General features: G+C 48.1%; 1 protein-coding gene across 3 annotated transcripts in view; it reads right to left on the reverse strand.

The window, feature by feature from the left end:
- Nucleotides 1-16,612, reverse strand: part of CRLS1 (cardiolipin synthase 1) — a 36,452-nt gene extending 19,840 nt beyond the window's left edge. For 2 of the 3 annotated variants that reach the window (XM_089680629.1, XM_089680628.1), the window contains exons 1-3: nt 16,259-16,611; nt 8,416-8,553; nt 4,699-4,828 (exon numbers count right to left, since the gene is read on the reverse strand). In XM_089680629.1, the coding sequence (XP_089536755.1) occupies nt 4,699-4,828; nt 8,416-8,553; nt 16,259-16,531 (541 nt within the window). In that variant the 5' untranslated portion in view covers nt 16,532-16,611. Of the gene's footprint in view, nt 1-4,698; nt 4,829-8,415; nt 8,554-16,258 lie in introns of all 3 variants that reach the window. The other variant, XM_089680630.1, reaches the window with a different exon arrangement.
- Nucleotides 16,613-18,183: the final 1,571 nt, after the last annotated feature.

An 18,183-nucleotide genomic window follows, 5' to 3' on the forward strand; every position in this document is an offset into this window, starting at 1 on the left:
TGACAGGTCCCACAAGACCACAGGTCCATTCATGAAGTGCAGCGCTACTTGTGCATGCGCAGTGGGTACCCGGCTGTGAAGCCACAAGCTGTCACAGCCGGGTGACAACACTGAAGATGCCGGCCTCCTGGAATACAGGATGGCCGGTGAAACGGGCTGCGGGGGACACACCACAGGACCGACGGACAGGTAAGTGGCTGTTTTTTAAAAGTCAGCAGCTAGTTTTTGTAGCTGCTGACTTTTAACTGCACTTTAATAACAAAAAAAAAGGGAAAAAAGTACACTACTGCAGCATAGTGGTGTCCACTGAACTGAACAATTTAAGGCATTATTTCCTTGTCTATGGGGGAAATTTATCAAAATTGCAGTAGCTGTGCATAGTAACCAATCAGCTTCTAACTTCAGTTGCTCTCGCTCCCCCCCTCCAAGTGCCCCCATAGCAAGCTGCTTGCTATGGGGGCACTTGTGCTTGCTTGCTCCCGAGCTGGCTCTGTGTGTGTGTGTCCATAGACACACAGAGCATGGCCTGCTGGCCCCAGCTCCCTCCTCACTAGCTATGATTCACACAGCAGCAGCCAATGAGGAGGGAGAGAGCCAAGAGAGATGCTGCTCTTGTGCACATTGTTGGATCGCGATAGGGCTCTGGTGAGAATAGGGCAGGGGGGGGCTACAACCTGCATGCAGAAGATATTTTACCTTCATGTATAGAATGCATGAAGGTTAAAAAAAAAAAAAAAAGCCTTTACAACCACTTTAAGCTTTGACAATAAAATCTAGAAGCCGATTGGTTAACAAGCACAGCTGCACCAGATTCTGTGGGCTCCAGTTTTAGTAAGTGCCCCTCTATGTGTTTTGCAAGGCTGCCCAGACCAGTCCAATGCATTTGGTATGAATGAGCCCTAAAGAAATATATATATATAACACACACACACACACACACACACACACACATATACACACACAGTTGTGTTCAAAATAATAGCAGTCAGACATCACTAAGAAAAGATATTTCTATATGGCAAATAATTTCCTAGCAGGTGTAGTAGAGTAATATAAATCCAACAGACCCAACAGTCATGACATGCATGCTGCTGATTCTGTGTCATTGAATCACTCATTGAAAGGGGCGTGTTCAAAATAATAGCAGTGTGGAGTTCTATTACTGAGGTCATTCATTCTTTGAAAAACAGGTGGCAATTATTGCCCTTATTTAAGGAAGGAAGGCAGCAAATGTTGTACATGCTGGTTACAGTGCATTTCTCTCTGAAATTCTGAGGAAAATGGGTCGTTCCAGACATTGTTCAGAAAAACAGCGTACCTTGATTAAAAAGTTGATTTGAGAGGGGAAAACATATAAAGAAGTGCAGAAAATGATCGGCTGCTCAGCTAAAATGATCGCAAATGCTTTAAAATGGCAACCAAAACCTGAAAGATGTGGAAGAAAGCGAAAAACTACCATTGGAATGGATAGAAGAATAGCCAAAATGGCGCGGACTCAGCCAACAATCAGCTCCAGGAAGATGAAAGAAGGTGTGACGTTCCCTGTGAGTACTGTTACAATTAGAAGACGCTGATGTGAAGCCAAGCTATCTGCAAGAAGTCCCCGCAAAGTCCCACTGTTGGAAAAAAGACGTGCTGAAGAGGTTACCATTTGCCAAAGAGCACATTGACTGGCCTAAAGAGAAATGGCGCAACATTTTGTGGACTGATGAAAGTAAGATTGTTCTTTTTGGGTCTAGTGGCCGGAGACAGTTTGTCAGACGACCCCCAAACACTGAATTCAAGCCACAGTACACTGTGAAGACAGTGAAGCATGGTGGTGCAAGCATCATGATATGGGGATGTTTCTCATACTACGGTGTTGGGCCTATTTATCGCATACCAGGGATCATGGATCAGTTTGAATACATCAGAATACATGAAGAGGTCATGCTGCCTTATGCTGAAGAGGAAATGCCCTTGAAATGGGTGTTCCAACAAGACAACGACCCCAAACACACCAGTAAACGTGTAACATCTTGGTTCCAGACCAACAAGATGGACGTTATGGAGTGGCCAGCCCAATCCCCGGATCTTAATCCAATAGAAAACTTGTGGGGTGACATCAAAAATGCCGTTTCTGAGGCAAAACCAAGAAATAGAGAAGAACTGTGGAATGTGGTCCAATCATCCTGGGCTGGAATACCTGATCACAGGGGCCAGAAGTTGGGTGACTCCATGCAACACAGATGTACAGCAGTTCTCAGAAACAGTGCGACTACAACCAAATATTCATGAAGTCATTCAAAGGAAAGCAAAATCTTCAAACATTTCTCAGTTTATATAGTGAATGTTTGAGTTTGTAAAGAAGAATACAAACACTGCGATTTTTTTGAACCGTCTAATATTCACTTTTCTTCAATTTTTTTTAGAGGAACAACACAAATTTGATGTATTTTTCTTCATGTTGTGATTTGGAATAGAATGTGTCATGTTCCCAATGCATTTGTGTGGATGGAAATAAAAGCTATTAGAAGGATTTTCAGCTTTATTCACTTTTTTCAACACACTGCTATTATTTTGAACACAACTGTATATATATATATTATTATTACATCGAGTTTATATAGCGCCAAAGGGTTTGCTCAGCGCTGTACAATAGAGGGGGGGGGGACAATACATGAAACAGTACAACAACAACAAACAGCACAGGAGGGTTAAAGGGCCCTACTCTTTCGAGCTTACAATCCAGGAGATATATATATATATTACTACTACTATACATTCTCATCAAGTATTCAACTGCAGGAGTGGAGAAGAACCTTTAGTTTCCTCTGGCCTTGAGGCCAAACCTGCACTGCGCTACTGCATATGCTTCTCATCACAAAGAATTATATTTTAATGTATATTAAATGGAAAGATTGTAAAACGCAAATCCCTTGAAAAAGGGGGGATGGCTACTCTTAAGCAATTCCTAAACCTTTCCTCCAATTTGGATGTACATGCCCTCAAATTAGAGTGTGCACTTTCAGCCCACATCCATTATAGAACTGTAGATTGAATATGTTTTGGTAAATATCTGAAAGAAAAAAAAAAAAAATTGTGTCCAAATATATATGGACTATATGCTCTTTTTGAGCTGCTGTGTTTTTTGGAAAGGGTCAGGGACATTTCTAAAACACAAAACATTGTGTTTTCAGATCAACAGACTTCAATGAAGACGCAGCAGAAAATGAATTTTCTGTGTTTTTGGTGCATTTTGCGTTTTTTTAATCTGCCCAGCAACAAGTTGCCAAAAAAAAAAAACAAAAAAAAAAAAAAAACAGTGAAAATATGCAAAACGCATAAAAAAAAACTAGTCAAAACCAAGCATGCAAAAACACAAAATGCACTGCAAAACGGACATATCACTGTATATACCAGTGGTGGGCAACCTTTTTTTCAACTGAGCCAAATCTCGCCAAAACCACGATTGAAATTTATTTTGAGAGCCACATTTTTAAAACTGAAAATACATCTCCCATATAGTAATACATCTCCCATATAGTAATTCATCCCCCATAGTAATTCATCCCCCATATAGTAATTCATCCCCCATATAGTAATTCATCCCCCATAGTAATTCATCCCCCATAGTAATTCATCCCCCCATATAGTAATTCATCCCCCCATATAGTAATTCATCCCCCCCATAGTAATTCATCCCCCCCATAGTAATTCATCCCCCATATAGTAATTCATCCCCCATATAGTAATTCATCCCCCATATAGTAATTCATCCCCCATAGTAATTCATCCCCCATATAGTAATTCATCCCCCATATAGTAATTCATCCCCCCTATAGTAATTCATCCCCCATAGTAATTCATCCCCCATAGTAATTCATCCCCCCTATAGTAATTCATCCCTATAGTAATTTATCCCCCCTAGTAATTCATCCCCCATATAGCAATTCATCCCCCATAGTAATTCATCTCCCATATAGTAATTCATCCCCCATATAGTAAGTCCCCCATATAGTAAGTCCCCCATATAGTAAGTCCCCCATATAGTAAGTCCCCCATATAGTAAGTCCCCCATATAGTAAGTCCCCCCCCCATATAGTAAGTCCCCCCCATATAGTAAGTCCCCCCCCATATAGTAAGTCCCCCCCATATAGTAAGTCCCCCATATAGTAATTCATCCCCCATATAGTAAGTCCCCCCTGTGTCAATTCACTTACCTTTGCTCCGCGCGTTCCTCTCGTCGTGCTTCCCGCGCCGTTCTGGTCTTCAGGGCGGACTGTGAGAGGAGAGGAGTTCGTCACGCTGCCCCGCCTACATCCTGGCTGCCCCGCCTACATCCTGACAGCTGCAGAGTCCTGACTTTTGGGGCGGCCGCCCGAGAGGAGGGAGGGGAGCGGGCGGCCGTCCGAGAGGAGGGAGGGGAGGGGAGGTGAGGGGGCGGCCACCCGGCACACGCCCGTCCGATAGGAGGGAGGGGAGGGAGAGGAGGGAGAGGAGGGAGGGGAGGGAGGGGAGGGAGGGGAGGGAGGGGAGGGAGGGGAGCGGGCGCCCGGCACACAGAAGAGCCGCATTTAAGCTTGTAAAGAGCCGCATGTGGCTCGCGAGCCGCGGCTTGCCGACCACTGGTATATACACTGTAAAAGCAAACATAACAAGGATCAAACCACAAACACCTCCATGAAAAAGGGAGACAATGTGAATGTCCATTCTTACCCGGAATCAGATTTGCACATGTTAAACATACATATAGGACACTGATAAGGATTTTGTCAGCAAGTGGATCAAGAGCGCTCCCCAGCGCAGACTTCTGATTGGCCCAATTCCGTGCAATGTATCCATCCAGCTAGGAAAAAAAAAAATGTCCCATTATTTCAATGCATTCACCCTCCATGTAGTGGCAGAGCTCTTTCCACTGCTGAAGATGCTGAGATTTTATTGTACAATCGTCTTATTTAACCCCTCGTCTACAGGGCAATTATACCCCCTTCCTGCCCAGGCCAAATTTCCAGCTCTTAGCGCTCTCACACTTTGAATGACAATTGCGCAGTCATGCAAGATTGTACCCATATGAATTTTTTATAATTTTTTTCTCACAAATAGAGATTTCTTTTGGTGGTATTTACTTGCCGCTGCTATTTTGCGCTATAAACAATTAAAAAGCAAAAAATTTGAAAAAAAAAAAAGTTTCTTTGTTTCTATTATAAAATTTTGCAAACAGGTAATTTTTCTCCTTCACTGATGAGCGTTGATGAGGCTGCACTGATGTGCGTTGAGGTTGCACTGATAGGCAGCATTGATGGGCACTGATAGGCAGCACTGATAGGTGGCACTGATGATGCGTACTGATAGTCGGCACTGACTGGCAGCACAGACTGGCGGCACAGGTGGGTGGCACTGCTGGGCACAGGTGGGCAGAACTGGTGGGTGGCACTGCTGGGCACCGATCACTAGTGCCCTGATGATCAGTGCCGATCCCTGCTCTGACAACTGCCGGTTCTCAGCAGTGAGGAAAGTGCAGCCAAGAACCGGCAATTGCACTTCCCTGTGGTCAGCGTGTCATTGGACACGGCTGATCACGTGGTAAAAAGCCGCTGTGTTTTGGCCTTTTACCACATCATGAGATTAGCTGTGTCCGTAGGACACAGCGATAACGGAGATCTCCAGGTGCCCGCCCCCGGGGGGAGGGCAGGAGAGCGCGTTCTGGGAGGATGTCATATGACGCCCTCCCAGAACTGGTCAACCACAATGCAGCCGTCATTCTGCTATCTGTAGTCCGCAACTAGTTAAAGCTGAAGGGTGGAAGATAAAGTATAAACAGGTTCATATAGTTTTAGTTTCATTTAGTATCCCCCTGTAAATGAGTCCTTATACTGCACTGGACACCTAGAAGAATGTGATTAAAAATGCATCAAAAACACGGCAAATGTGCCAGTTAAACATCTAGGATGATCAAAGGGTTAACTGTGTGCCTAGTTCTGTGCTTGGTGTACACTAGGTGGTGCTTTTACTAGGGGAAGTGAAGGATGGTGTTCCCATCTTTGCACGGACACACGATCCTTCACTTTCCTCCCTGTCAGAACAGAGCTCTGCCTTGTTTACATAGGGAGAGCTCTGTTCTTCGTTCCTGCCTGACGATCGGCGGGTGCCAATGGACATCTGTGCACTGGCACTTGCAGATCGGCTTCTGCTGTGAGTGTTCACAGCAGAAGCGATCCGCCAGCGACGTGCGCCCCCTATGAAGGAAGTGCAAAATCATGTATACATAAGTGGTTTTACACAGGAGGGTCACCCTGCAGCACAGCAGAAGCGATCCGCCAGAGGCGCATGTGCGCCCCCCCCCTATGTCAGAAGTGCACAATCACGTATATACATGTGATTTTACACAGGAGGGTCACCCTGCAGCAGAGCAGAAGCGATCCGCCGGAGGCACACGTGCGCCCCCCCTATATCGGAAGTGTACAATCACGTATATACAGTGGGGATCGAAAGTTTGGGCACCCCAGCTAAAAATTTGTATTAATGTGCATAAAGAAGCCAAGGAAAGATGGAAAAATCTCCAAAAGGCATCAAATTACAGATTAGACATTCTTATAATATGTCAAAAAAAGTTAGATTTTATTTCCATCATTTACACTTTCAAAATAACAGAAAACAAAAAAAATGGCGTCTGCAAAAGTTTGGGCACCCTGCAGAATTTTAAGCATGCACTGACCCCTTGGAAAAGCTGAGACCTGCCAGTGTCATGGATTGTTCTCAATCATCGTCTGGGAAGACCAGGTGATGTCAATCTCAAAGGTTTTAAATGCCCAGACTCATCTGACCTTGCCCCAACAATCAGCACCATGGGTTCTTCTAAGCAGTTGTCTAGAAAACTGAAACTGAAAATAGTTGACGCTCACAAAGCTGGAGAAGGCTATAAGAAGATAGCAAAACGTTTTCAGATGTCAATATCCTCTGTTCGGAATGTAATTAAGAAATGGCAGTCATCAGGAACAGTGGAAGTTAAAGCAAGATCTGGAAGACCAAGAAAAATATCAGACAGAACAGCTCGCAGGATTGTGAGAAAAACAATTCAAAACCCACGTTTGACTGCACGATCCCTCCAGAAAGATCTGGCAGACACTGGAGTTGTGGTCCACTATTCCACTATAAAGAGATACTTGTACAAATATGGTCTTCATGGAAGAGTCATCAGAAGAAAACCTCTTCTACGTCCTCACCACAAAAATCATCGTTTGAACTTTGCAAATGAACATATAGACAAGCCTGATGCATTTTGGAAACAAGTTCTGTGGACCGATGAGGTTAAAATTGAACTTTTTGGCCGGAATGAGCAAAGGTACTTTTGGAGAAGAAGGGGCACAGCATTTAATGAAAAGAACCTCTGTCCAACTGTTAAGCATGGGGTTGGATCAATCATGCTTTGTGGTTGTGTTGCAGCCAGTGGCACAGGGAACATCTCACGAGTAGAAGGAAAAATGGATTCAATAAAATTTCAGCAAATTTTGGATGGTAACTTGATGCCATCTGTGAAAAAGCTGAAGTTAAAGAGAGGATGGCTTCTACAAATGGATAATGATCGTAAACACACCTCGAAATCCACGGGGGATTACATCAAGAGGCGTAAACTGAAGGTTTTGCCACGGCCTTCACAATCTCCTGACCTCAACATAATTGAAAATCTATGGATAGACCTTAAAAGAGCAGTGCGTGACAGACAGCCCAGAAATCTCAAAGAACTGGAAGACTTTTGTAAGGAAGAATGGGCAAAGATACCTCAAACAAGAATTGAAAGACTCTTGGCTGGCTACAAAAAGTGTTTACAAGCTGTGATACTTGCCAAAGGGGGCAGTACAAGATATTAACTCTGCAGGGTGCCCAAACTTTTGCAGACGCCATTTTTTTCTTTTCTGTTATTTTGAAAGTGTAAATGATGGAAATAAAATCTAACTTTTGTTGACATATTATAAGAATGTCTAATCTGTAATTTGATGCCTTTTGGAGATTTTTCCATCTTTCCTTGGCTTCTTTATGCACATTAATACAAATTTTTAGCTGGGGTGCCCAAACTTTCGATCCCCACTGTACATGTGATTTTACACAGGAGGGTCATCCTGCAGCACAGCAGAAGCGATCCACCGGCGACGTGCGCCCCCTATGAAGGAAGTGCAAAATCATGTGTATCTATACACATGATTTTACACGGGAGGGTCACCCTGCAGCACAACAGAAGTGATTCTCGCATGTGCGTCCCCCTATGTTGGAAGTGTACAATCACGTATATACACGTGATTTTACACAGGAGGGCTGTAAATCTGCTATAGGGCAGACCTTAAGTGGATAATGCCCCCCCCCCCCCCATCCTGTTTTCAGAAATACATCACTGCTATTTAGAATGTTTAGGGAGTAAAAAAAAAAAGATAAACTCACCAGATCAGTCAGTCCAGCGAGACCGAACACGGCGAGCGCGGTGTTAAAATCCTGTCCGATAACCAGATATCCCAGCACAGGGGACAGACCGATCCGGGTCATAGACAGCAGATTGGGGATGGTCCAGGGGTTCTCATACTGAAAGATACAAAGGGACACATCAATAGTGCTTCCTATACAGAGGGGTCCTTGTACGCTTCACATGTACAGATTATATTCCGTATATCAGCGTCACTATCAGCTATATACACCTTTCCACACTACACCAGAAACATTCACAGGTGATGACAGAGGAGGAAGACTGGCATCTGCTCAGCATTTACTTTCTCTCTGTGAGTTGGGCAAAAACAAAAAACACCAAAATGTCTCTCCTGAATGAACATTCTTTCATTATAGACTGCGCTTGGGTACTTCCGTGAGACTACCGCTTCCCCGTCCGAACACCGACCACAGCCGACCATACAAGACTAGACGACACCAGTCTTGAAGTAATCCAGAAGGTAGACTAGTTTATTTTAACACAGATACAAGATATATACACTCAAGGGAACAATCCCCCCTCCCTGCATAATGACACAGGGCGGGGCAATCTACCTTTAGTAACAAGAGACACACCAACAGACAGTCCCATCAGGAGGGAGGGCTGCTGGAGACACCCCCCACCAAGCCAATACATGTAAACACATACATCCCATAATAGTTTGCTCCCAAACAAGACACATAATAGAACAATGGGATGCAACCACATGACATTAAAAAATGAACAACCCCCCACCCCAATACTAGGACAGATCACCCTGTACCCCTAACAGGCAGAGGGTGACTTGCACATAAAAGGGATATGGGGAGCTGAGAAAGGGGTCTCCCCACCTCTCCAAATTGAGCTGTTTTCCATGAGCCCCCCACCCAAAGTGACTCCCGTCACCGCTGTAGTACAAGTCACGCCGGAGCGACTTGTCATGCAATTTGACAGTTTCAAATAGCATGACAAGTCACACCCTACTGTCCACAATGGAAGCGGTCAAAACAATGCGATTCTGACTGCGTCAGAGTCGCACCAATTTTTAAAGTACTTCATGCACTACTTTTTGCAAGTCCAGTTGGGACTTGCACAGAAATCTGTGCACGTCACAACTGCACCACCTGCCTGGAGTTTACATGTTCTCCCTGTGCCTGCGAGGGTTTCCTCCGGGTACTCCGGTTTCCTCTCACACTACAATGCTGGTAGGTTCATTGGCTCCTGTCTAAATTGGCCCTAGTATGTGTATGTATGAATGTGAGTTAGGGACCTTAGATTGTACACCCCTTGAGGGTTAGGGACTGATGTGAATGTACAATATATATGTAAAGTGCTGTGTAAATTGACGGCGATATATAAGTACCTGAAATAAATAATAAATGAAGTCGCATTGACATCCGACTTTGAAATCGTGCGATTTCAAGTGAAGGTGCACAATTTCAAAGTCGGATTTGGTGTGACCAAACCAGGGGTGGACTGACAACTCATGGGGCCCCCCGGCAATAGGGGATAATGGGCCCCTGTGTCCTTGCCCACACTCAAAGCACACCCAAAAAAGCATATAAAAAAAGGTACCAGGGGCATTTCATGAGGCCCCCTACTGACACCGGGCAGTGCCTGAGTGCTCGAATGGTCAGTCCGCCCCTGGACCAAACACTTGCACTGCATCGCAGCCACCAGAAGAAGTGAAGGAACATAGGACACACATACAGCACTGGATAGATTTGTACCAGGAGACACAATGAAACAATCATAGGCAATGGTTACATGTATGTGCGAATTCCCTCCAGAATGATTACATTGTATCTCTCCTTACACATATACAGTGAGGAACAGAAGTATTTGAACACCCTGCAATTTTGCAAGTTCTCCCACTTAGAAATCATGGAGGGGTCTGACATTCACATTGTAGGTGCATTCCCACTCTGAGAGACAGAATTTAAAAAAACAATTCAGGAAATCCCATTGTATGATTTGTAAAGAATTTATTTGTCTTGCACTGCTGAACATAAGTATTTGAACACCTAAGAAACAGCAAGAATTCTGGCTCTCAAAGACCTGTTACTGTGCCTTTAAAAAGTCCACCTCTACTCCACTCATTAATCTAACTTAGTAGCACCTGTCTGAGCTCTTTAAAGACACCTGTCCACCCCACAGTCAGTCAGACGCCAACTACTACCATGGGCAAGACCAAAGAGCTGTCAAAAGACACCAGAGACAAAATTGTGGACCTCCACAAGGCTGGAAAGGGCTACGGGGCAATTGCCAAGCAGCTTGGTGAAAACAGATCAACTGTTGGAGCAATTGTTAGAAAATGGAAGAGGCTAAAGACGACTGTCAGTCTCCCTCGGACTGGGGCTCCATGCAAGATCTCACCTCGTGGGGTATCACTGATGATAAGAAAGGTGAGGAATCAGCCCAGAACTACAAGGGAGGAGCTGGTCAATGACATGAAGAGAGCTGGGACCACAGTTTCAAAGGTCACTGTCGGTAGAACACTATGCCGTCATGGTTTCAAATCATGCATTGCATGGAAGGTTCCCCTGCTCAAGTCATCACATGTCCAGGCCCGTCTGAAGTTTGCCAATGACCATCTGGATGATCCAGAGGAGGCATGGGAGAACGTCATGTGGTCAGATGAGACCAAAGTAGAACTTTTTGGTCTAAATTTCACTCGTCGTGTTTGGAGGAAAAAGAAGGATGAGTTGCATCCCAAGAACACCATCCCTACTGTGAAGCATGGGGGTGGTAACATCATGCTTTGGGGGTGCTTTTCTGCAAGGGGGACAGGACAACTGCACTGTATTAAGGAGAGGATGAACGGGGCCATTTATTGTGAGATTTTGAGCAACAACCTCCTTCCCTCAGTAAGAGCATTGAAGATGGGTCGTGGCTGGGTCTTCCAACATGACAACGACCCGAAGCACACAGCCAGGATAACCAAGGAGTGGCTCCGTAAGAAGCATATCAAGGTTCTGGAGTGGCCTAGCCAGTCTCCAGACCTAAATCCAATAGAACATCTTTGGAGGGAGCTGAAACTCTGTGTTGCTCAGCGACAGCCCCGAAATCTGACAGATCCAGAGGAGATCTGTGTGGAGGAGTCGGCCAAAATCCCTGTTGCAGTGCAAACCTGGTCAGGAACTACAGGAAACGTCTGACCTCTGTAATTGCAAACAAAGGCTTCTGTACCAAATATTAACACTGATTTTCTCAGGGGTTCAAATACTTCTGTTCAGCCGTGCAAGACAAATAAATTCTTTACAAATCATACAATGGGATCTCCTGAATTTTTTTTTTAATTCTGTCTCTCAGAGTGGGAATGCACCTACAATGTGAATGTCAGACCCCTCCATGATTTCTAAGTGGGGGAACTTGCAAAATCGCAGGGAGTTCAAATACTTCTGTTCCTCACTGTACACCCGGTTCCAAACTATTATGCAAATTCTATTTAAGTGTCACAAAGATTAAATATTTTGTTTTTCAGTGTAACTCATGGATGGCATTGTGTGTCAGGGCTCTTTTGATCACTGAAAACAATCTGGAACACCTGTGATAATTAGATTGGCCGGTGAGCCCAATTTAAGGAAAAACTACTAAAGGAGGGCGTTCCACATTATTAACCAGATCCCCATTTTCAAGCAATATGGGGAAGAATAAGGATCTCTCTGCTGCTGAAAAGAGTGAAATAGTTCGATGCCTTGGACGAGGTATGAAAACATTCGATATTTCACGAAAAATTAAGCGTGATCATCGCACTATGAAGAGATTTGTGGCTGATTCAGAGCACAGACGGGTTGGTGCAGATGAAGGCACATTGAGGAAGATTTCTGCCAGATCCAGGCATCGGATCAAGAGAGCAGCTGCTAAAATCCCATTACATAACAGCAAACAGATATTTGAAGCTGCTGGTGCCTCTGGAGTCCCACAGACATCAAGGTGTAGAGTCCTCCAGAGTCTTGCAACTGCATAAACCTTCTATTCGGCCACCACTAACCAATGCTCACAAGCAGAAACGGCTGCATTGGGCAGACAAATACATGAAGACTAATTTTCAAACAGTCCTGTTCACTGATGAGGGCCGTGCAACCCTGGATGGTCCAGATGGATGGAGTAGTGGATGGTTGGTGGACGGCCACCCTGTTCCAACAAGGCTGCGACGTCAGCAAGGCGGTGGTGGAGTCATGTTTTGGGCCGGAATCATGGGAACAGAGCTGGTCGGCCCCTTTAGGGTCCCCGAAGGTGTAAAGATGACCTCTGCAAAGTATGTGGAGTTTATGACTGACCACTTTCTTCCCTGGTACAGAAGGAAGAACTATGCTTTCCGTAATAAAATCATCTTCATGCATGACAATGCACCATCTCATGCTGCAAAGAATACCTCTGCATCAATGGTTGCTATGGGGATAAAAGGAGAGAAAGTCATGGTGTGGCCTCCATCCTCCCCTGACCTCAGTCCTATTGAGAACCTTTGGAGCATCCTCAAGCAAAAGATCTATGAGGGTGGGAGGCAGTTTACATCCAAACAGCAGCTCTGGGAGGTTATTCTGACATCTGGCAAACAAATTCAAACAGAAACTGTCCAAAAACTCCCAAGTTCAATGGATGCAAGACTTGTGATCTGCTATCAGATAAGGGCTCCTATGTTACAATGTAACGTGACCGGTTCAAATGTTTACAAAGTTACAATGTTGGGAAAAGTTTGATTGAAATAGCTTTTGATTTCAGTAAATATGCTGCAAACACAACAAATGACAATTTTCAGTTCTTTACAACCTAGAAAGTGTTTTGAAACTTCCTGTGCGGAATAATTTGGAACAAAAATCCTGTTATCATTAGGAGGTTTGTTCAATAAAATGTGAATTGTACTCTTATAGTTGTAACATGAGAATTCTGCCGACTGTTATTTACATCAATTATTGAGGGAAATGAGAAAAATATAATCTGCATAATAATTTGGAACACGGTGTATATGGTGGTGCAGTCACAGAGAGGCACACCTATACCGTGGCGCAGTCACAGAGAGGCACACCTATACCGTGGCGCAGTCACAGAGAGGCACACCGATACCGTGGCGCAGTCACAGAGAGGCACACCGATACCGTGGCGCAGTCACAGAGAGGCACACCTATAACGTGGCGCAGTCACAGAGAGGCACACCTATACCGTGGCGCAGTCACAGAGAGGCACACCGATACCGTGGCGCAGTCACAGAGAGGCACACCTATAACGTGGCGCAGTCACAGAGAGGCACACCGATACCGTGGCGCAGTCACAGAGAGGCACACCGATACCGTGGCGCAGTCACAGAGAGGCACACCTATAACGTGGCGCAGTCACAGAGAGGCACACCTATAACGTGGCGCAGTCACAGAGAGGCACACCTATAACGTGGCGCAGTCACAGAGAGGCACTCCTATAACGTGGCGCAGTCACAGAGAGGCACACCTATAACGTGGCGCAGTCACAGAGAGGCACACCTATAACGTGGCGCAGTCACAGAGGGGTACACGTATACCGTGGCGCAGTCACAGAGAGGCACACCTATACCGTGGCGCAGTCAGAGAGGCACACCTATACCGTGGCGCAGTCAGAGAGAACCATACATATACCGTGGCGCAGTCACAGAGAACCATACATATACCATGGCGCAGTCACAAAGAGGCACACCTATACCGTGGCGCAGTCACAGAGAGACACACCTATACCGTGGCGCAGTCACAGAGAGGCACACCTATACCGTGGCGCAGTCACAGAGAGGCACACCTATACCGTGGCGCAGTCACAGAGAAGCATACATATACCGTGGCGCAGTCACAGAGAGGCACACCTATACCGTGGCGCAGTCAGAGGCACACCTATACCGTGGCGCAGTCACAGAGAGAAGCATACATATACCGTGGCGCAGTCACAGAGAGGCACACCTATACCGTGGCGCAGTCACAGAGAGGCACACCTATACCGTGGCGCAGTCACAGAGAGGCACACCTATACCGTGGTGCAGTCAGAGAGAACCATACATATACCGTGGCGCAGTCACAGAGAACCATACATATACCGTGGCGCAGTCACAGAGAGGCACACCTATACCGTGGTGCAGTCAGAGAGAACCATACATATACCGTGGCGCAGTCACAGAGAACCATACATATACCGTGGCGCAGTCACAAAGAGACACACCTATACCGTGGCGCAGTCACAGAGAGGCACACCTATACCGTGGCGCAGTCAGAGAGAACCATACATATACCGTGGCGCAGTCACAGAGAACCATACATATACCGTGGCGCAGTCACAGAGAACCATACATATACCGTGGCGCAGTCACAGAGAGACACACCTATACCGTGGTGCAGTCACAGAGAGGCACACCTATACCGTGGTGCAGTCACAGAGAGGCACACCTATACCGTGGCGCAGTCAGAGAGAGGCACACCTATACCGTGGTGCAGTCACAGAGAGACACACCTATACCGTGGTGCAGTCACAGAGAGGCACACCTATACCGTGGCGCAGTCAGAGAGAACCATACATATACCGTGGCGCAGTCACAGAGAACCATACATATACCGTGGCGCAGTCACAGAGAACCATACATATACCGTGGCGCAGTCACAGAGAGACACACCTATACCGTGGTGCAGTCACAGAGAGGCACACCTATACCGTGGCGCAGTCACAGAGAGGCACACCTATACCGTGGCGCAGTCACAGAGAAGCACACCGATACCGTGGCGCAGTCACAGAGAACCATACATATACCGTGGCGCAGTATCTTCAGGGGGAGGTAAGGTCAGCACCAGGTCTGTGTAGTGGGGAGGGGGTCTGTAGTCTCTATGGGAGCAGAGGTCAGTACAAGATCAGTATGGTGGGGGAGGGGATCTGTAGTCTTTATGGTGGGGGAGGTCAGTACCAGGTCAGTGTGGTGGGGGAGGGGAAATGTAGTCTCTATGGGAGGAGGGCAGTTACAGGTCAATGTGGTGGTGGTCTGTAGTGTTTATGGTGGGGAGGGGGTCTGTAGTCTCTATGGTAGGGGAGAGGAGGTCAGTACCAGAACAGAATTGGGGTGAAGGGAAGGTCAGCACCAGATCTGTGTGGTGGGGAGGGGGTGTGTAGTCTCTATTGGATGGAGGTCAGTACCAGGTCAGTGTGGTGGGGGAGGGCAGTAACAGGTTATTGGGGTGGTGGTGATGGGGGGGCTGTATTGTCTATGGTAAGGGAGGGGGTTTGTAGTCTCTGTGATGGGGGAGGGAATCTGTAGTCTCTATGGCGGGGGAGAGGAGGTAAGTAACAGAACAGAATTAGGGTGAAGGGAAGGTCAGCACCAGATCTGTGTGGTGGGGAGGGGAGGGGCTCTGTAGTCGCTATAGGGGAGGTGAGGTCAATACCAGATCAGTATGGTGGGGGAGGGAATATGTATTCTCTATGGGGGGGGGGGGGGGAGGATTTTGTAGTACTAGGTCAGTGTGGTGGGGGAGGCATCTGTAATGTCAATGATGGGGGACGAGAGTTGTAGTACCAGGTCAGTGTAGTGGGAGAGGGGATCTGTAGCCTGTGTGGTAGAGGAGGGGAGTTACAGTGCCAAGTTGTGTGTGGTGGGGGAGGTGATCTGTAGTCTGCGTGGTGGGGGAAGGGTTTGTAGTGTCTATGATGGGGAGGGGAGTTGTAGTACCAGGATAGTGTGGTGGGGGGAGGGGTTTGTAGTCTATGTGGTGGGGGAGGAGCGTTGTAGTACCAAGTCAATGTGGTGGGGAGGGGGTCTGTAGTCTGGTGGGGGAGGGGAGTTGTAGTACCAGGTCAGTGTGGTGGGGAGGGGAGTTGCAGTACCAGGGCTCTGTGGTGGGGGAGGGGATCTCCCCGGGTCTCGGGTGGTTTCTCCCCCGGGGGGGTGTCGGATCGGTGTCTTCCATACAATATCCGGGCGCATGGTCGGGCGAGGCCGGGGATCCGGGCGGTGATCGGTGTACAGGCCGGGCTCGGTACGGAGACAGTCCCGGGGCGGATCACGTGTCTGGCTCGGAGCCCCCTGAGGATCGCACGGCCCGGACAGCCGAGGAGGGAGATCGGGGAGCGGCCCAGGAGGGCTGCCAGAGCCGACATAGCAACCTTCTCCTCTACGGCCCGGGATCTCCGCTCCCCATGCCGGACTTTGCGACACTCGGCGCGGAATACGGCATTAACCCCTGAGAGGACGACAGGGGGAGGGAACAACAATTGTATCCTGGGGAGGGGGAGAAAGGAGCCCCCCCCCCCCCCTTATATCTGGGAGGAGGGGGGACAGGAACACCCCTTATATTTGGAGGAGGGGGGGACAGGAGCTCCCCTTATATCTAGGAGGAGGGGGGGAGATAGGAGCCTCTCATATCTTGGAGGAGGGGGGAACAGGAACCCCCCTTATATCTGGGAGGAGGGGGGATAGGAGCCCCCCTTATATCTGGGAGGAGGGGGGAGACAGGAGCTCCCCTTATATCTAGGAGGAGGGGGGGAGATAGGAGCCTCTCATATCTTGGAGGAGGGGGGACCAGGAACCCCCCTTATATCTGGGAGGAGGGGGGATAGGAGCCCCCCTTATATCTGGGAGGAGGGGGGAGACAGGAGCCCCCCTTATATCTGGGAGGAGGGGGGGAGACAGGAGCCCCCCTTATATCTGGGAGGAGGGGGGGATAGGATCCCCCCTTATATCTAGGAGGAGGGGGGGGAGACAGGAGCCCCCCTTATATCTGGGAGGAGGGGGGATAGGAGCCCCCCTTATATCTGGGAGGAGGGGGGAGACAGGAGCCCCCCTTATATCTGGGAGGAGGGGGGATAGGAGCCCCCCTTATATCTGGGAGGAGGAGGAGGGAAACAGGAGCCCCCTTATATCTGGGAGGAGGGGGGGGAGACAGGAACACCCCTTATGTCTGGGAGAAGGGGGGACAGGAGCCCCCCTTATATCTGGGAGGAGGGGGGAGACAGGAGCCCCCCTTATATCTGGGAGGAGGGGGGGGAGACAGGAGCCCCCCTTATGTCTGGGAGGAGGGGGGGAGACAGGAACACCCCTTATGTCTGGGAGGAGGGGGGACAGGAGCCCCCCTTATATCTGGGAGGAGGGGGGAGACAGGAGCCCCCCTTATATCTAGGAGGAGGGGGGAGACAGGAGCCCCCCTTATATCTGGGAGGAGGGGGGGAGACAGGAACACCCCTTATGTCTGGGAGGAGGAGGGGAGACAGGAGCCCCCCTTATATCTGGGAGGAGGGGGGGGAGACAGGAGCCCCCCTTATGTCTGGGAGGAGACAGGAACACCCCTTATGTCTGGGAGGAGGGGGGACAGGAGCCCCCCTTATATCTGGGAGGAGGGGGGAGACAGGAGCCCCCCTTATATCTGGGAGGAGGGGGGGGAGACAGGAGCCCCCCTTATGTCTGGGAGGAGGGGGGGAGACAGGAACACCCCTTATGTCTGGGAGGAGGGGGGACTGGAGCTCCCCTTATATCTGGGAGGAGGGGGGAGACAGGAGCCCCCCTTATATCTGGGAGGAGGGGGGAGACAGGAGCCCCCCTTATATCTGGGAGGAGGGGGGGAGACAGGAACACCCCTTATGTCTGGGAGGAGGGGGATAGGATCCCCTTATATCTTGGAGGGGAGACAGGAGCCCCCCTTATATCTGGGAGGGGGGACAGGAGCCCCCCTTATATCTGGGAGGGGGGACAGGAGCCCCCTTTATATCTGGGAGGAGGGGGGGACAGAAGTCCCCCTTATATCTGGGAGGAGGGG

The sequence above is a fragment of the Staurois parvus genome, unplaced genomic scaffold (genome assembly GCF_062004578.1).
Source record: "Staurois parvus isolate SC_StPar_1 unplaced genomic scaffold, SC_StPar_1.0 ptg000248l, whole genome shotgun sequence".
In the NCBI taxonomy this organism is placed as follows: Eukaryota; Metazoa; Chordata; class Amphibia; order Anura; family Ranidae; genus Staurois; species Staurois parvus.